Here is an 18,854-nt window from a genome sequence, read left to right on the forward strand (position 1 = left end):
TGAAGTTAAAAACTCCTGGAAGATTAAAACTTATAGCGGCTGCAGTGATGGGAAGGAACGGAGAAAAGGAAGGGCTGGCAGCCCGAAGCGAGCAGGGGCAGCTGCACTGAGCGGCAGCTCAGCGAGACGGCTGCTGCCGTTACCGGTCAGGGAGGCGGTTGCCGCCGTTACGAGGCGGGGCGGGGCGGTCCTGCCGGGCAGAGGCGGTGCCTAGCCCGGAAATACCGAGGGGAGCTACGCAGGAGGCGGAGGGGCCTAGATAAACAAGAACAACGGCGTCGGCAGCAAAGCTTTGGTGGTGAGCCGTGTGGGCGGGAGGCGTCAGCGCTGCTTGTTGTCTGCCTGGTACTGGAGGCTTGAAGGTGGCTGGTAGTACTCTCATGGGTCCTGCCTGGCCGGTGCGCTGGCCGGGGTACCTATCGTGAAGGAGCGGAACCGGCACAACGCTGAGGGAGAGGTGGTAGCGGCGACGCTGGTGCTGCTGCTGCCGCTGTATGAGGAAGCCAAGTACGACCACGGTGAGCTGCTGACCCCCGCAGGTGTCCGTTGGTCGGTAAGAAGCCCGTTTGATTCTCAGTGGGAGAAGCTGCTGAGCCAGGAGATGCGGTACGGAGCGGCCGCACTCTGCCCGAAGCCCGCTTCAGCCGTGGGCACTGGCGTGGCTCAGGCAGTGACAGCCCGAGGGGTGCCACCCCTGGGTGGTGCCTTTGTTTCCCCCGGAGCTGTCTGAAGGCCGCTGTTTGTCAGTGTCTCTGCGGGTATCGGCACAAACGGGAGCTTGGCAGGGTTTTAAAGGTCCACAGACGTGCTGCTTCTGTGTGACCTGCGCCTAGGTCGGTGCTGCTCCGTCAGGGGGGTGGACTCGGTGATCTCCGCAGGTCGCTTGCAGCCCCTACTCTTCTGCAATTCTGTGAAAGTAGGTGAACTTAAAGGTCTTCTTGAGAGACTTCAGTTAGCTGTAAGATCTTACACTGAAGTCACAAAGAGTATCTAAAAGGACAATAAACCCTTTTGAATGCTGGAAGTCATGAAGCTGTGTTGTGAAGTTTATCCGTGCATAGGATTCCTTAATGTTATTTATCGTTGGAGCTGTTGTAGTATTACAGATGTTTTCTGTGCCTCCTTTTCACTTAATAGTCAAAGCCTGCATGGCTTATTAGTTGTGTGCTTGCCGTGGTGTGGACTAAAGCAGTAGGTGCCTTCATTATGAGTAAATTCTGGTGAAATTTTGCTGTTGAAGATGTCATTAATGTTTTTGTCCACACTGATGATCTACAGCCTTGCTCAAGTCTCTCTTGTATTGTGTCTGTCAATGCCTTTTTACTACGGCCTCCCCCTCTACTCTGCCCTGGTGAGACCTCACCTGGAATACTGCATTCAGTTTTGGCTCCCCAGTTCAGGAGGGACAGGGATCTACTCAAAAAAGTCCAATGGAGGGCTAGGAAGATGATTAAGGAGCTGGAGCACTGCTCTGTGAGGAGAGAATGAGGGACCTGGGGCTGTTTAGTCTGGTGAAGGGAACACTTAGAGATCCTCCAATGAATATTTATAAATATTTGAGGGCTGGATGTCAAGAGGGAAGGGACAAACTCTTCTTAGTTCTGCCCTGTGATAGGATGGGGGGAGAATGATATAAACTGAGCACAGGAAGTTCCACCTCAACATGAGGACAACTTCTTTGCTGTAAGGGTTCATAGAGCACTGCAACAGGCTCCCCTTGAGAGGTTGTGGAGTTTCCTCTGGAGACTTTCAGGACCCCATCAGGATGCATTCCTGTGTAACTTGCAGTAGATTATGGTACTACTTTGGCAGGGGGTTGGACTCAATCTTTGGAGGCCACTTCCAACTCTAACATCCTGTGATTAATGAGTTCTTTGTGCTAGCTTGCTCAAATAATGTCTTGCTCTTGCTTGGTGCCTACTACTGTGTCCTGCATCCCTCTGAATAAATAAACCACAAATCACTAAGCTTATATTGTATGTTGGTTTTTTTTTTTCAGTAGAGAAAACCATGGAAGGAAAATCATCTTCAAGTCACACCAACGTAAGTGTTCCTACAATTTGCAACAATTTACTTCAAGGCTGTGGGTACTTTAGGGTGTTCTGATGCATTTGCACAACCAGTTTCATTTTTCCAGTGGTTCAGCTTTTGTTTTGTTGAAGCATGTTTTATAACAACAATTGTAGAAGTTTTAATCACCAGTTTGTTCTGGTAGCAGTTAGTGGTCATATCTGCCATTGAATGTGGGTCGATGCAATCAAATGTATAATGTATGGAAATGATGTGTGTGTTAGTTTAAGGCCTAAGCTAACATCTAAAATATTGAGCAGTGCTCTTAAGACCTGCATATTTACTTGTAAGAGACTACTTATGGTAGTATGGTATTTTTTCTGAAATATCCATATTAGTAGTTTCTAGCAATGGAAGCAACTGAGTGAAACAAATTATAGGCAAAGCATCTGATTTGATTAGTTCAAGAACCAACTAGTATCTAGAGACAGCATGCTGTTTCCAGCCCCTTCTTTGGCCTTTACATTGGTCATGTCCTTTTGACCTTGTGCACCCGCAGGTGAGAATCTCAGAAAAGGCACTGCTGGTTTAGATATGGAGTCTGCTGAAGTGTGTGTACATCTATGTGCTGAATTAGTTTCCTTCCTATCTAGGGAGAAGCTGCAGGCAGCTGCCTAACATATGGCACTTACCATAGATACAGACCTCTGTTGGTACTTCTGACATTTGTGCTTCTGTTGGTTTTGTACATGCCCACAATTAACTGAAATACACTGTCTAGAGTATAAGCAATGGGAACGGTACTGTACAGTGAGTGTGGAAATTTTGCTGTGTTGATTCTGTCTTGTGCTTTTTTACCCCTTTTCTGTCTGTCCATCTCCTGTTTTCTGTGTCTGACCTTAGCTGTTTCAGTGATATCATGTTGTTATAGAGGTTTTCTGAGCCTTTGTAACTTTAAATGCCTGTTAAAATTTTCAGGGTATATATGTGTTTTCAGATGTTGATAACACAGAAACCACTGGTGTCAGGCAGCAGGTGGGTTTTTGAAGGAAAAACCAAATGTACCTCGACCATTAAGTTGCAGGTCAGAAGAATGCATTCTGACTGACAAAAACATGTTTATAGGCCACTTCACCACCAAAAAAAAGTGTTTCAATCCTTAAATGCTAATGGGAAGGGAGGTACTCTGTGTTAAAGTGTTACCCTGTGTGTAACATATCTCTTATATTTGGAGATATCTGTTTATTAAAGGTGTATATTGTTATTGCAACATTTGGCCAACAAAAGCATTTTGCTTTTACTGTATAGAAACTCAAAGTTGTTTCAAAGAACTGTGGAGAAGGAATAAGAGGACTTGCAATTCAAACTGAAGAACTGAAGGATTATCTCATTATGGAACAGTATGCTTTGGTTATGGTCTGTCTGATGGATTAGGTACAAAGTTAACAGATACACTTTCTGTGTTAATCTGTTAACATCACTTTTCTAGAGTCCTTGCTATGTAATTTTGTGTTACAAGATGCAAGGCATCTGAAAGTCGGCAAATTACTAGTTTCATAATACACTTGACCAGTGGCTGTCATAGGAGTAGATTCAGCTTTTTCTGGCTAAGACACTGTTATCTGAGAGATGTAAATACTGCATTCCCTCTCTGGTATTATTCTCATCTGACTTGCACTTGGCAGTTGAAGATTTTGCATCTCAGCATACTTGGAGAAGTGGCACAGGCTTAGCACTTCTGTTCATTCAGTTGATTGATTTATGGGCTTTTTTTTAAGCTGGTTTTAATTAACTGGTACAAAATGCTGACCTCACCTTCTGTATCTTGATGAACTGGTAGAGGATTTTGGCTGTTTTTGTTTTGAATGTTAATGCGCAAAGATTACTTTCTACATGTTGGCTTGGGTTTTTTTTTTCTGGGTTGGTGAAATTCTACAAATTGCTAACTGTTTTATCTTTCCCCAATTTTTTCCAAACACTGATTTTGTTTTTACAAAGGTTGGCAATGACAATAGCTGATACCGTTTTGAGTACCTTATTGTGTATTGGTGCAAAATTATCATACAAAAATACTTTTACTGTTCTAAGACATAATTACTTTTTTTCTATCTTTTTTCTTTCCCCTTAAGAGAAAAGCTGGTGTGGCATTTGTCATGCCATGCAACTATTTTACCTTCTCTTTATCGTTTTCTAAGTTTACATGATTAAGTTAGAGCGTAAACAAGTCAGAACTAAGAAAACTGACAGTGCTGGTAGGTGGATTGTCACCTTTTGGGCACTCACTTGAAGTTGTGAATTTTTGCAGGAAATTCATATGTTAAAACGAGATGGTATGACAATGTGGTTTAGGATCAAGCAGGAATGCATTTAAATTTAGTACAGGTTTGATGCTTCCCTCTTTCAGCTGTTGTTATTTGTGCCTGACAGTTAAAGGAAAACTTTTGTAACGTGAAGTATGTCAGCTCATAAGCACCAGTGGATAATGTGATTTTATCATGTGTATAACATCTCATTTTCAGTTACATATACCAAGGAGGAAAACAAACACATAAGTCAAAGGATGTCCAAATCAGTCCCCATCGGCAAGTGATCCCAGGCTCCAGCAGCTGGTGACTACCCTGTTAAAAGAGGTAAAGACAAGCTACTTCCCAGTGAAAATGTGTAGGGAGAATGTTATATATGGTTTTTGTTTCTCTTTTTTGGAGGGCTGGATTCTTTTTTTTTTTTTTTTTAAATATAGAGTACTACCTTGTGACCAATATCTGACCGCAGATTGTTCGGAAAGGGACAAGTCTGGTAGGTCTGGATTCCTGCCTGCAGGAATGTGATTGCAAAATGGAAGTCCTTGTGTCATATTGCCTGCTCAGCCATTAAAAAAGTAGAGATGATCTTCAGGTGTAGCTTGAAATGATCTCAATAATAATTATTTTACAGAACAAATTTTAAATGCAAAGTTAATTATCTTCTGAATCCTTAACTTTTTAGGTTATAGTCAGGTCACTTACCCAGCTTTTTGTTATGATATGAAAATAGTGTTTATTTTGAGTTTCCAGTTAGTCATTATTTATGTCCAAGAGCTTAGTCTTTTAAGATAGTGTATTAAATACTGTATGACTTTTGACAGGATTTCAAGTGCTAGTTCAGGAATAACATTTTAGTATTAAGACAAAAAGACTAGTTTTGTGACATCTGTTATAAAATGACTGTCTGATCATCGTTAGTCACATAAAGAAGCAAATATTTGCTCTGTATATCCATTCCAGGTTTAGCCTTGAAAATACATTTTGCTACTCTTGACTCCTTCAGCTCATCATTGACTTTGGTACTGGTTTTAATGCTTTCAAGAATCATGGGGGGACTGGGAAAACAGGGTCTGCCAGACAGAAGTTTTAAAAACCTAGTGAGGGAAGTTAAGAGTTTTTTTGACTTGGAGTAATGATGGTAATGGGCCCCAGGTCTCTTAGTAGGCCTGGTCATTTGAATGTGCTGCAACACAAACTCACTGTGTAACTGTATTCTCTACTGTTAATAATTTGTATGAGCAAAACATCCTGTTTAAGTCAGGATTTGAAGTTGAAAGTGATGTCTTCTGTGGTTGCAAGCAGTGATCTTGGACAGAGTCGGACAGAGCTTGCATGGAAATCTTCCTGTCTTTCTCGCTGCCTCTGTAAAAACAGTGATTAGGCTGGGTGTGTTGGAAAATGTTTTTATCTTATTATTTCCTGTCTGTTTTTCCATTTCTTTTCTTCCTGTCTGTTTCTCTAAATTCTGGACTTCTGTGTGGTAGAGAGCTTTATGTGCTTTCAGCACTGACTAGTCTTTATATTCTATTTTATAAGATTCTCATGTGGTATCATAATTAAAAGAAATGTTGTTGCTTTATCCATACAAAGGTCTGTCCTGGTTGTAGTTAGTGTTGCTAGAGTTTGGGTTGTGTTGTTTGAGAACTTTTGTGCAGCTTTCAGTGTTTTGGGCATATAAGTCTCTCAACATGCTATGAGGTGAACTAGATGTTTGAAGGCAGAAAGGGAGAGCAACTTCAAGGCAATTTCTTGCTGCCAGCTGTTTTAATAATGAGGGTATTTTCCATTAGAGTTGGTGCCTGTGGTAGGGAAAAGATTGATTTGGCATGCACTTTTTGCGGTTCACTGAAGTATCTGGAATATTCATGGGCATCAATTTTTCAGATGCCCTTTCACTCTATACTTAAGCAGAAAGGAATATAAGTTTGTTTGCTTTCAGCCTGACTGAATGATTTTCAAATATCTGTTTGGTTTATTATCTTCTACATTAAAAAAAAAAGTGAGGAGAAATTAGGAGAAGGGAATGGCAGAGGGAGATAAGTTTTTGGAATTGCAAAAAAGATATGTTTTGGTGGGGCTTCATTTATTTAATTCAAGAATATAAGTGCATTCTGCTTAGGTAAAAGAATTTGGAAAAAATGAAGTCTTCTTGCTGTTTAATTTTGCCACACAAGTACCAAACCTTCAAATTCCTTTGCCTTCTCAATTTTATGTCTGAGTGGAATGTTATTTAGTTAATTGCATGGAGTTAAAGAAAGTAAAGGTTATCTTGCATAATTGTGTGTGAAACAGGCCTAATAAAGTCCCTATTTAGGATATTCCTCCTTTCAATAAGGAAGTTATTAAATTATCCTGTATTGTCATATTTCTTCAGGAGTAAAAAGTTCCATTCAAGATCAATGGGTGAGTGCTCTTAAATCAAGCAAATTTCTTGTTCACAAGATTGTGGCTCTGCTTCATTTGATAAGTGGCATCATTTCAATGTCTGGCATTTTTCCCTTTCTCTGTTGGAACCTGCCAATTTTATTTGTTTTATTTCAGTGGAAATTAAGTTCCAACAACAGAAAGTCTTCCACAAAAGGAAAGAGGAAAAAGGATGGTGACAAACACAACTGTAATGATGAAGAATCAATTGGGTAAGAAGTCATCTCAAACTTAGTCCTTCTCTATTTTATGTTCAGTTGCATTTTTTCTTGAAGCTGGGTGTCTCTGATCTCTAGCTAACTGTGTCACCCTGAGATAGTTTTCAAGTTCTTAGGTAGCCCACTTTGAGATAATTGTGCTTAGTTGATGGCAACCATAATTTTTTTTCCTTTGCTTTTAATGCAAGATTGTGACATCAGAATAGATATGCAACATTTATGAGAAGAATTAACTGCTTGTTTACCTGCTTGGAATCCTGAAAAGTGTTAATTACTCTGGGTGTGAATTATCATTCTACTCCTAGATATTTTAGGTATTTAAGAAGGTTCCTGGATTATCTTTTGCTTGTCGTTTTTTTTGCTTTGCAATTCATCATCATTAGCCTGGCTTTATCAACTCTTAATACCAAGTAATATGATGATTAGTAGGGAAAGGCAGTAAAAACCTAGAGATTTCACCTGTATATTACAGTCAAAACAGCAAAGTGTGGCTGATCCTTATGCTCTGTTGCCAAGACGAAATACATTGGCTTGAGATTATGGCACATTGTTTAAAATACCTTTGTGAAGCTGTCAGCTAGATGATTGAGCTTTATCCAAAAAAAAAAAAACAACCAAAAACTTTGAAGCTGCCAGTGCTGTAGTTGAGAAATGGAGATGAAAATCTAGAACTAGATTCATTAACGTTGGATGGGAAGCATGGTGACTTTGTGGTGGAATTATATTTATCTTGAGCAAATGTTTTTCCACAAGTGATTCAAATTTAAATAAGAGTATACATTCTCTGCACCCATTTTGAATGGAACTTAGCCATAGTAATCACTTGAAGTGATTTCGTGTCTGGAGAGGCTGTTAAAAACAAAGTGTAAAGGGTTGTGCTGAGTGACAGCAAGTGATTTCAGCACTGCTAAATTCAGTGTTGTTGTGACCTGTGCCCCTTAGTCTAATCTTTGTATTCAGCAATGCTTCAAGTTGTAAGGAAGAGCAGAACTACACAACAGATTGTGAATTTATTTTTTTGTACTTCTCAGAGACATAGATCTCACTTTATATCTACTTAGCTCAAAATACTTCTCTTAGTAACTTTACTTGAGGGAGCAATTCAGAAGGTTAACCTAACTGCAATTAATACAGCTTTGAAATTCCGTTTCCTGAGTTTTAATTGTTCTGTGAGGTGTTTACTATCTGATATCAATCTCCAAAGGTTTTCCAGTAAGCTTTTCAATACTGAGATGCTTTGGGGAAAAAAAAAAACCTCTACCTTTTGACCTGCAACACATTTTAGTTATCTATTATATATGTTACTTTTAATAATGTGAGAGGCTTTCCAGTAGCATTTGTGGGTGTTCCATTATTTCTTTACCAAAATTGTTACTAGCACATCAGTGGGAAAGGATTTAGACTGTAAAGAGACAGTAAATATTGAGATAGTAAGCCTGTTCATTTTTTAACTTTCAAACATGTGTCTAGATACTAGATGGGTGTTCCATGTTGAATAAACTGAATTATTGTTTGCAATAAAGCTTGTTCTGTATATTCCATTTGGATACCAAGTGTTTCTTAGAGTGAAAAATAAACACACTGATCTCCTTGTGTAGTAAGTAGGAAGAACACACAGCTTCTAAAGTGGTGCTGTTTGAGTATAAGTCTGAAACTGACAAAACTCAGAAGAGAGTGAAGTGATGTGCTGAGAGTTTTTCTAGTGCAGAAGTTTTTTCTAGTCCTTCTTTCCAATGAGGAATTCTTCATTTTTATTGAAAAGCAGGAAATGTCTCAATGTCAAACTCCTGTAAGTGCCTGGTATTTTAAATTGTAGTATTATTTATTGATGGGGATTAATTTCAAATATTCAGGGAGGCATGCTTCATCTGTTGTGTTGCTTGAGCAGTGTTATGGCCACCTAATTTTAGTCAGAAAAGACAAAGTGGATGTATTAGTGCAAGCACACTTTTGCTTGTGCTTTTAACTGAAGTTCTGGATTTCAAGATCTGGGAGTTGATGGCTTTTGTTAGGCCTGCTCTGTCATAAAGTGGGTGCTGAGAGCAGCAACCACAGCAGCTTTCACTTGAACACCTCTGCTCATGGCGTTGTGAAAAGTCACTGAAGTGGTTTGTGTTTGATCCTTGACAGGGCTCTTAGGGCAGGTTAATTTCTAGTCCTTCTCATATGCTAGAGATCTCTTATAAGCATCATTGTGTCACAAAACCGTTAGGACTGTTATGAAATATAAATATTTGGATTCGTTTGTGTAATTGCAGAAAGATAGGTATGATGTTTATATTTTATATCCCATTTATGGAACTTCTTTATTGTCAAGTAAATATGTAACACTATATTAAAGGTGGCATCCAGAAACAGAGCTTGGAGATATCCACTTTTCATAGAATTTAGAATTTCATAGAATCAACCAGGTTGGAAGACACCTCCAAGATCATCCAGTCCAACCTAGCACCCAGCCCTAGCCAGTCAACTAAGTGCCTCAGCCAGGCTTTGCTTGAACACCTCCAGGGGTGGTGACTCCACCACTTCCATGGGCAGCCCATTCCAATGCCAATCACTATCCCTGGGAAGAACTTCCTCCTAACATCCAGCCTAGACTTCCCCTGGCACAACTTGAGACTGTGTCCCCTTGTTCTGTTGCTGGTTGCCTGGCAGAAGAGACCACCCCCCACCTGGCTACAGCCTCCCTTCAGGTAGTTGTAGACAGCAATGAGGTCAGCCCTGAGCCTCCTCTTCTCCAGGCTAAACACCCCCAGCTCCCTCAGCCTCTCCTCATAGGGTTTGTGTTCCAGGCCCTTCACCAGCTTTGTTGCCCTTCTCTGGATATGTTCCAGCACCTCAACATCTCTCTTGAATTGAGGAGCCCAAAACTGGACACAGCACTCAAGGTGTGGCCTGACCAGTGCTGAGTACAGGGGAAGAATAACCTCCCTTGTCCTACTGGCCACACTGTTCCTGATGCAGGCCAGGATGCCATTGGCTCTCTTGGCCACCTGGCCACACTGCTGCCTCTTCAGCTTCTATCTACCAGTACCCCCAGCTCCCTTTCTTCCTGGCTGCTCTCCAGCCACTCTGTCCCCCGCCTGTAGTGCTGCTTGGGGATGTTGTGCCCAAAGTGCAGAACTCTGCACTTGGCCTTGTTAAATGTCATCCCATTGGCCTCTGCCCACCCATCCAGCCTGTCCAGGTCCCTCTGCAGGGCTCTCCTACCTTCCAACAGATCAACACCTGCTCCTAGCTTGGTGTCATCTGCAAACTTACTGATGCTGGACTCAATGCCCTCGTCCAGATCATCAATAAAGATATTGAACAGGACTGGGCCCAGCACTGATCCTTGGGGAACACCACTAGTGACAGCTGCCAACTGGATGTGGCACCCTTTACCACCACTCTCTGGGCTCTGCCCTCCAGCCAGTTCTTGACCCAGCAGAGTGAATCTGTCCAAACCATGAGCTGCCAACTTGGCTAGGAGCTTCTTGTGGCAGACAGTGTCAAAGGCCTTGCTGAAGTCCAGGTAGACTGCATCCACAGCCTTCCCCACATTCACCATTCAGGTAACCTGATCATAAAATGAGATCAGGTTGGTGAGACAGGACCTGCCCTTCCTAAACCCACTTATTTCAGCTTGTATTATTCTTTCATTTTCTCAGGAGGGAAATACAAGCAAATAAACAAAAGAACAAAAGAGAACACTTCTGCAATTCAAGCTAGTCTATTAAACTTTCTTTAGGGTGGAGGTCAGAGAAGCACTTCAGTAAGATGTATGTAATTCTTTCAGCACAGTATATTAAACACTAATTGAAAGACTTCTGACAGCTGAACCAAGTACTGACCCCATAGCAGTCAGGTTTCTGTGGCAAATATTTACATACTGGCTTCCGTTGCCCTGACCAGCATGCTTTGACAGTACTAAGTTCCTGTACAGCCAAGCCAGGACCTTAGTAGGAGTGTTCATGTGTGATCTTAAGACATTTGACTTCTATTCAGTTGATGAAAGATCAGGACCTTGAAATAGCAGGAGGACAGACAGAGGCTTTCTTCTTAACAGGCTGACGGCTGTGAATGTGGCAGGTTTTCACATGAATAATAGTGTATCCATATTATTCCTTCGGGCTCAAAGGCCAAGGAGCTCCTGGGCTGTACACATGCTGCAGAAGCTCAGATAATATGCATCAAGTCTATATCAGTGCCTTGATTCTGTAACGCCTGGTCTGACATTTAGCTTTTATGAGTCCTGGTGGAGTGACCCTTACATGGTATGTGGTATCTCTGAGATCCCTTCCAAATTAAGCCATTCCATGATCCCACTGTCAAAATAGTTATTTTCCAACACTTTTGTTTACCCATAAAAGAATGTAGGTGGTGCAAACTATAATTTACTCCAAAAGCAGTCACTGGCCCTCAAGTCTCATTTTGATTACTTCCTCAGATAGATTTGAACAAACTAGAGCTAATGGTTGCAACACTGGTGTGGTACACGGGCATGACTGAGAAAGGGGCTGGATCTCACAGCCCTGACTATTGGGTGAAACAGAGGCCAAACGCTTTACCCAGAGCAGTGCAAACTATTTATAGCTTTTGATCCTGTGCTTTCTAAGGTAGGGTAGTCTGGTTTTGCCTGTAGAAAGTAATGTGAGACTTTCCAGGACTAGCTAATAGCATTTTTCATAATATTTTGGTTTTGTCTGTTCTGTCTTTCCATATGTGAGTGTGTTTTCATTACCTTATCTATCCCCCCAAAACAGAAAAAATACATAAGAGTGTGTACAGAAGGTGCTTACTTAGGAAACAAAAATAATCACTTTTGGTTTTCCTTCACCAAGATGCCTCCAGTCTTGCTGTTGTGCAGCCAGCTTACTGGATCTGCTGGTGGGACTTGCTTTTCTCATGTGATTTGCTTGCTTTTTTTCTGCTTGACTTTGCTTTTTGTATTTTATTATGTCTTCTGTGTGACTTGCTTGCTTTATTTTGTAGACAATTTAACACTTAATTTAGGCATCTGTGTCTCAACCATTGTTTACAGATGTACAAGCTGAATGAAGTGTAGATGTCTTTCCTGAATCTATTCTATGCCCAGTCTTAATGATGTGAGTTTTTAAGATGTGATGCCAGATGCCATTCCTCCTTCAGAAAGGGAAACCATTGACAGCTCTGATGCCACTGTACAGCTCTGGAAATCAGGTCATAATCAGTTGTCTTATTGAGGACTTAAGACAAAAATCTTGTGCTTTAGCCTGCCTGATGCTGACATTGAATCTTAGAATGATTTAGGTTGGAAGGGACCATAAAGATCATCTAGTTCCAGCCTCCCTGCCATGGTCAGGGACACCTTCCATTGGACTAGGTTGCTCAAAGTCTCAGCTAAATGTATATTATTTTCTTCTTTCTTTGTTGAAGGTTCCTTTCCTTCACATGAATTTTTGGTACAAAGCTAACTGCACAGGGGTGTCTGTGCTTTAAATTTTAAGATAATTTTTGCAAAGATGCTTGCTTAAAATGTATAAACATTTTTTGAATCAAAGGAGTAGGGCACATTACAAATTCTGTGTCTAATAAAAATCAGGGAACCAAATCACTGGAAATTCTGCTTCTTAATCGTTCACCTCCTCCTGTGGGTTTTCTCTATCATGATCTTTTTAAGGATCCTGAAGTTTGGAATCTTTTGTTATCATTACAGGTCCTGATTACAAAATAAATACTCTGTGGCCATCTATACTCCCACTGGACTAATTACCTTGCAAGCTGGCTGAACTTAGTAAAATGTCTTTATGATATCTTGTATTTGACAAGTAGAAAGAAAAATCTGGCATTTCTACAAGAGGAACAATGAAAACTGGAACAGTTTAGGTCTGGGAAATAAACTGTTAGGCTTGAGACACGATTCTAATCAGGACACTGAAGTGTTTCATAAAGAAATGTCATTTGGATACTTAAGGGTTTGATTTGTAATTCAAAATCCTGTTAGAAGGGCACTCTGAAGATGAAATGTATTTTTCACTATAGTTCTTTAGTAACTGGACCTCTGGAATAGTTTGTCTTCCATATCTTTAAGGAAGAATTTAAAGCACAGGAGAGAGTATCTAGTTTCATAGAAGTAATTTGCTTGAGATACTTTAACTCTTAGCTTGAAATTGCCTTTGACTCCTTTAAAAGTTGTAAATTTTCTCAACAGTCTAATAGGTTCTTATGTAGCTGGAGTATGAATTTTTGTCAGATTGCTTAAATGTCTCTATGCATATAAATGTATGTTTTAATATATGATATATAATATTTATTTCCTTAGCTATTGCTTATATGCTCCTTTATATTTACTATAAATTACAGCTGGGTAAGCAGCAGATCACGTCAGTTGCTGCAAGCTCTTCTAATCTATGGTTCAACTGTGGTTAATGTATCAACTCTGAACATTTGAGAAGCCCAGAAGAAAGCTAAAACATCTGACTCAGTGGAGACTTGCACAGAAAATAAGTGTCTTGCTTTTTTTGCAGGCTTGATACATGTTCTCTAGGCTACCACAATTGAGCTCCAGCATCTAAGATGTCAGTATTACTAAGCTGTTCCTCACATGTATTTGCTTTCTAAGTTTTTCAGTAGTTAACTCATATCTTTGAATGAAACTTCTCTTTCTGGATCCTTGGAGTATAGAACTAACTTTTTTTAGGTCTACGGTATTTGAAGCACATGCTCAGACTCTGTAGTAAGTTCTGAAAAACAGTAATTCACTTTGAACTGGTAGTCAAAGAGTATATCCAGGTCTAGCTGAAAGATCAAATGTAGACTCTGCCTGAGACATTCTGTGGTTTATTTAGGTCAATTGTCTGATGAGACTGTCCGTATGACATAGGTACATAAAACCTCTCATTACCTTCACAGAGTCAGTTTCTCAGTTCAGAAACCTTGGATTAATTTTCCATCAACTGCTTAGGACCATTCCCTTCCATTAAATGCTTTCTGCTCTGTCCATATTCTTGGCATCAGAGTGCCTTCATTTAGGAATACTTGGGGTTTATTTAACCCCTCAGAATTTTCACAGAAGCATGGAACTTTAAAGGTTGGAAGAGACCTCCAGAGATTTGAGTCCAGCCTCCCCTCCAAGGCAGGATCCTCTAGGGTAGTTCACACAGGAACACATCCAGACAGGTTTTGAAAGTCTCTAGAGAGGGAAGCTCCACAACCTCTCTGAGCAGTCTGTTCCAGTACTCTGTCACCCTCACTGTAAAGAAGTTTCTTTTCATGTTAAGGTGAAATTTCTATGTTCAGTTTGTAACTATTGCTCCTTGTCTTACTGCTGCTGACCAGCCCCATCCACTTGACACCCACCCCTCAGATATTTGTATACACCGATAAGATCTCCTCTCAGTCTTCTCTTCCCCAGACTAACTCTGTTTTACTCTTTTTAATTTTTTACCATTTTATTTTTATAATTGAAGAAAAGCTTTAGCTCTGCACCTCTTAGTTTTCCTTTGGGAAACCAGAGTGGAGCAAACTGTCTTCATCTGAGCTGATGTTACTCGGCTTTGGGTGTCAACCATTTAGTTTGGTTTTTCACTGGCTGGATAGTGCTCTCTATGGTGTGGTGTGTACAAGACAATTGGTTGGAGTGCAAGGAGGAAACACTTTTTGTACCATTAATAAATAAAATAAGTATTTTTTGTATTGACTCTTTTAAGAAAATTCTCTTTGTGTTTTATAATGTACGTAATATTAGTACATCTATGTAAATTAAAATTCATAGAATCAACCAGGTTGGAAGAGACCTCCAAGATCATCCAGTCCAACCTAGCACCCAGCCCTAGCCAGTCAACTAGACCATGGCACGAAGTGCCTCATCCAGTCTTTTCTTGAACACCCCCAGGCATGGTGACTCCACCACATCTCTGGGCAGCCCATTCCAATGGCAAATCGCTCTCTCTGTGAAGAACTTCATATTCAAGACATGTGCTCAAAATACTTTTACTGACAAGGGTGCATGACCAAAAAAAGAAAGTGGGAAGGAAATGCATAGCTGTGCTCCAAGAGAAAATAGTTGGTTTCATGTAAATCATGGCATTGACTGATTCAAATCTCAGAAGACTGAACAGCTTTCGTAGCTTATATGCACATTCACTAAGCTGTGCATACAAAGGTTACTTTCTTTTCAAGTTCAATAAGGGGTCATGAATCTTGTTAACAGGGTAAGCAGAGGAAAGAATTTTCAACGTGTGGTAACTACTGAAAAAGCCAAATACAAGGACTATGTGAAACCTCATCACCAAATTCAATGTACTGGTTTAGCATGACAGTTCCTAATTTACTTTTTTAGGTTTCACCATATCTGTTCTTCAGCACTATTCACACAGTACCTGTAGTTGTTTACCACTAGGTACCATGTAACTGTGCTCTTGAGCTGAATGTAACATGCCAGTGGGACAATTATAATTTCCTAAAGGCCTGAATAGTTGTCAACTCGCTGAGGAATGGTGAATATTTGCTTAAGAAGTGGCACTGTAGTTATGCAACTAGTAAAAGATTTTCTGTCGCTATGAAAAAGGATTCTTGCTCTACTACATGAACAGTTTACTTTGTTGTGCAAGACAGGCACTGGAAAAGGCAATTCTTGGCTCTAACCTTCCACAACCCAACAAATGAGCCTGAACTTCACATATCTTGTTAGGACCATCCCTGGAAAAACAAGACCGATTCTTATCTGTTTGAAAATAAACTAAATCATGACAAGTCATCTACAATCCATAGTTCTTATCACCTTACAAGGAGACTGTCAAAAATACTGGCACTGCTGCAGAATTGGTTTTCTATGTGAAGACTTCAGTACTAGTCTAGCAGAATCAGAAATTTATGGATACTTGTTTAAAGAAATTCAGTTTGTACCAACTTTGTAGTTCATAACTGCATATTATGTTTCAGTGCAATTGAAAAGAAACCAGTTGGAGCTTCAAGACTAAGAGATTGTGCTAGCTTTTATTATTTCCAGCAAGCTCATAACCTAATTTGTGATATGCTTCTAAAATAAGATGCCACAATATGAGTGCTTGTTTTCCTAGTATAGATTCATAGAATGGTTTAGGTTGGAAGGGACCTTGAAGGTTATCTAGTTCCAACCTGCCTTCTGTGAGCAGGGATACCTCCAACTAGGCTGGGTTGCTCAAGGCCTCATCCAACCTGGCTATGAGCACCTCAAGGAAGGGGACCTTTGCAACCTCCCTGGACAATATGTTTCAGTGTCTCACCACCCTCACTTCCTAATATCTGTGTAATATCCTGCACATACTCAAGTGTACAGTTCCAGAATAATTTATAAGGCTACAATGACACAACTTCCAACATTTCCCTCTTCAGAATCACAGATGAATATGTTAATCACAGATACCAGAAGAAGAACCCTTGGAAGGCTGTCTTATTAAGAGATGTGTTTGTGATTCCTCTTTTCCAAAGAGAAAGCTTTGTATATTGTCAGGGAAATGAGGTTAATTCTATTGAAGTTAAAAGGTATGATGCAGAGACAGGAAACTTGTAGAGAAGCTTTGTTGAATTCATGTGCCTTAAGAAATTCTCAGCACACTGTTATTGTTCACTTATTGTATGTATGGCAGGCAACCCAAAGTTATCTTGACGAATATCCTGGCAACGAAAATAGGAAGAAAATACACACAGGTGCAGCATAAAACTGGTGCTAGATTTTCTGATGCTGGCAAGCTGCAATCAGATCAACCACCCTCATCATCTGCTGCCAGCCTAAAGATATGGCAAATTTTAAACCCTACTCTCCAAAGCCTTTTTCTCTCTAAAAGGTATGTTATCCTTGCAGTTATTTCTTCATGGATATACTTTGTTGTACCACAACTGTCTTGTTCATGAACTGTATTCTCATCCTTGTCATCTGATGTGACTGAGTTTCTTTGTACCTGGTTCCTTTTGATAATCGTAGAGATGGTGCCAGGCATGTTGTAGTGGGTTTTCTGATCAGATGGCTTCTAGATTGTCCTATGCTGACAAGACGAACTCATTCTGATTCAGCCACTGGACTTTCAAAGTATTTGTGGCTGTTTTTATTCTTGTGAGAGGAATACATTTGAATTTAATTGCCCTCTCTTCTCAGAGAAGGTATTGAGGTCTATTTTAGGTGTTACTGTTTCAGACTACACAGGAAAATAGGAGAACTGGTATAAAGGATCAGAGGAAAAGCATATCAAGTCCAGTATCTTTCTGCGTCTAGCAGTGGTCAGTCACAGATACCCAGGGAAAAGCAGGGCTAGAATGAATACTTTTTAAACTGAGTTTTTGCTCCTAGAGATTCTGATGGCAAAAAAGCATAGGGACTTTCTTTATTGAAGTTTACATCCAGACTGGAGTTTTCCTCTCAATCATATCCTCATTGTATGCCTCTGCAACATCTTGTCTTGTAAGATAGTCTCCTGATTAAAATCTGACTTACGTTTTGGTGCAAGAGAACATCTTAGTAGTCTCTAGACATCATATACATGTGCTGGAGTACACTTTGTGGATGAGTGTAGACAACAGCAGAATTAAGCAATCATACCTGAAAGATAATGTTCATAACACATTCAAAAAGCCCTTAACATTACATCCTAATCCAAAATCAATTATAATGCAAGTGGTAGAACTTGAATCCCTTACTTTGAGAAACTAGGTGGATAAATCAAGGACTGTACAGCAAGCTGACTGCAGTGGCATGGTATGAAGTGAATTGGGCTGCTCTAAACATTTGTTGTTTTCATGCTTCTGATTAGCTTGGTTTTGATGCTTGTAATGCTTGCAGGTGTTTTTCTGAGCCTTCTGCTATTGGTGTTCTGGAGAACGCTGTCTGAATGTTGAGGAGGGAAGCAGAATGTAACACTGCCTTTTCATGTGTGTGTTACTTTTCTGCCTGTTGACCAAGTGCTTGAGAAAATTCACTTTTGTACTGGAGGCTTCTTGTTTACAGGAAAATCAAGATTATTTGCTTTGTACTTCTGAGAAATCTTTACAAATGTTTCGTGAAAGCTCTTAAGAGAGAAACATTTCCCATTTTTTAAATTGATACTTGAATAATTGGTTAGAGGCAATGCAGTGTGAATTGTATAAGGTGAAATTCTCTGGCTAGCATTTCTTACCCTGGTCTCTCGTTGCTTTCTTGCATTTATCTGTTTACCTTGGATTTTAAATTCCGTGTCACATGTTGTTTCCTCTTTAAGGCACTGAAAGCAATGATGTTTGATGATTACCAAGCCTCTAAGACACAGGAATTTAACAAGAAGTTTATTTCTCTTGATTTCAATGCAGTATTTGTGATTTACTGTTATATATATATATGACAGGCAACCTCAAGTTATCTTGACGAATGTCCTGAGGACGAAAGTTGGAAGAAAATACATAGACAGCCACGTAATAATTGCTACAAATTTATCTGATGATGACAAATTACAATCAGGTCAAGTACCCTCATCATCTGTTACCAGCCTACAGACATGTCAAATACTAAGCTCTCCTCAGGAAAGTCCTTTTTTGTCTGAAAGGTATGTTACTCACTGCTGATTTTGTCACTCTTCCTGAAATGACATAGATTTCACAGGGGAAAAGAATTTCCCCAAAGCATTTTTGTTATACTGTGTTGAAGCAAGAGATCAGTTTTCTGACTGCAAACTAACATGCTGCTTCAGTGGGCCATTCTAACACTGCATTTATTCTGATCTGCTGTGCCTGATGTTATTAGACTACTTTTCTTTCATAGAAGGAGTTTCCATTTGCAGTAGATCATCAGTGTTTTCATTTGTAACTTAGACACGTTTAAGTTGATTTTATGTCCAGAATAATAATGTTAGTTTCTTGTTAATGTGCTCTAGCATGGTTTTAACTGACTTCCTTTGCAAAACTTCTTGAAATTTCTCTCTGTTTGTTCATT

At 40.0% G+C, this 18,854-nt stretch overlaps 1 protein-coding gene across 1 annotated transcript in view; it reads left to right on the top strand.

Moving 5' to 3' along the window:
• The first annotated feature begins 434 nt into the window (after positions 1–434).
• SENP7 (SUMO specific peptidase 7) overlaps positions 435–18,854 on the top strand; it is a 49,318-nt gene continuing 30,898 nt past the window's right edge. The window contains 5 exon segments of the mRNA XM_064143180.1: positions 435–518; positions 2,000–2,043; positions 6,855–6,949; positions 16,546–16,743; positions 18,271–18,468. Of these exon segments, the coding sequence (XP_063999250.1) occupies positions 2,011–2,043; positions 6,855–6,949; positions 16,546–16,743; positions 18,271–18,468 (524 nt within the window). The 5' untranslated portion in view covers positions 435–518; positions 2,000–2,010.

This window comes from Pogoniulus pusillus, chromosome 5, assembly GCF_015220805.1.
Source record: "Pogoniulus pusillus isolate bPogPus1 chromosome 5, bPogPus1.pri, whole genome shotgun sequence".
In the NCBI taxonomy this organism is placed as follows: Eukaryota; Metazoa; Chordata; class Aves; order Piciformes; family Lybiidae; genus Pogoniulus; species Pogoniulus pusillus.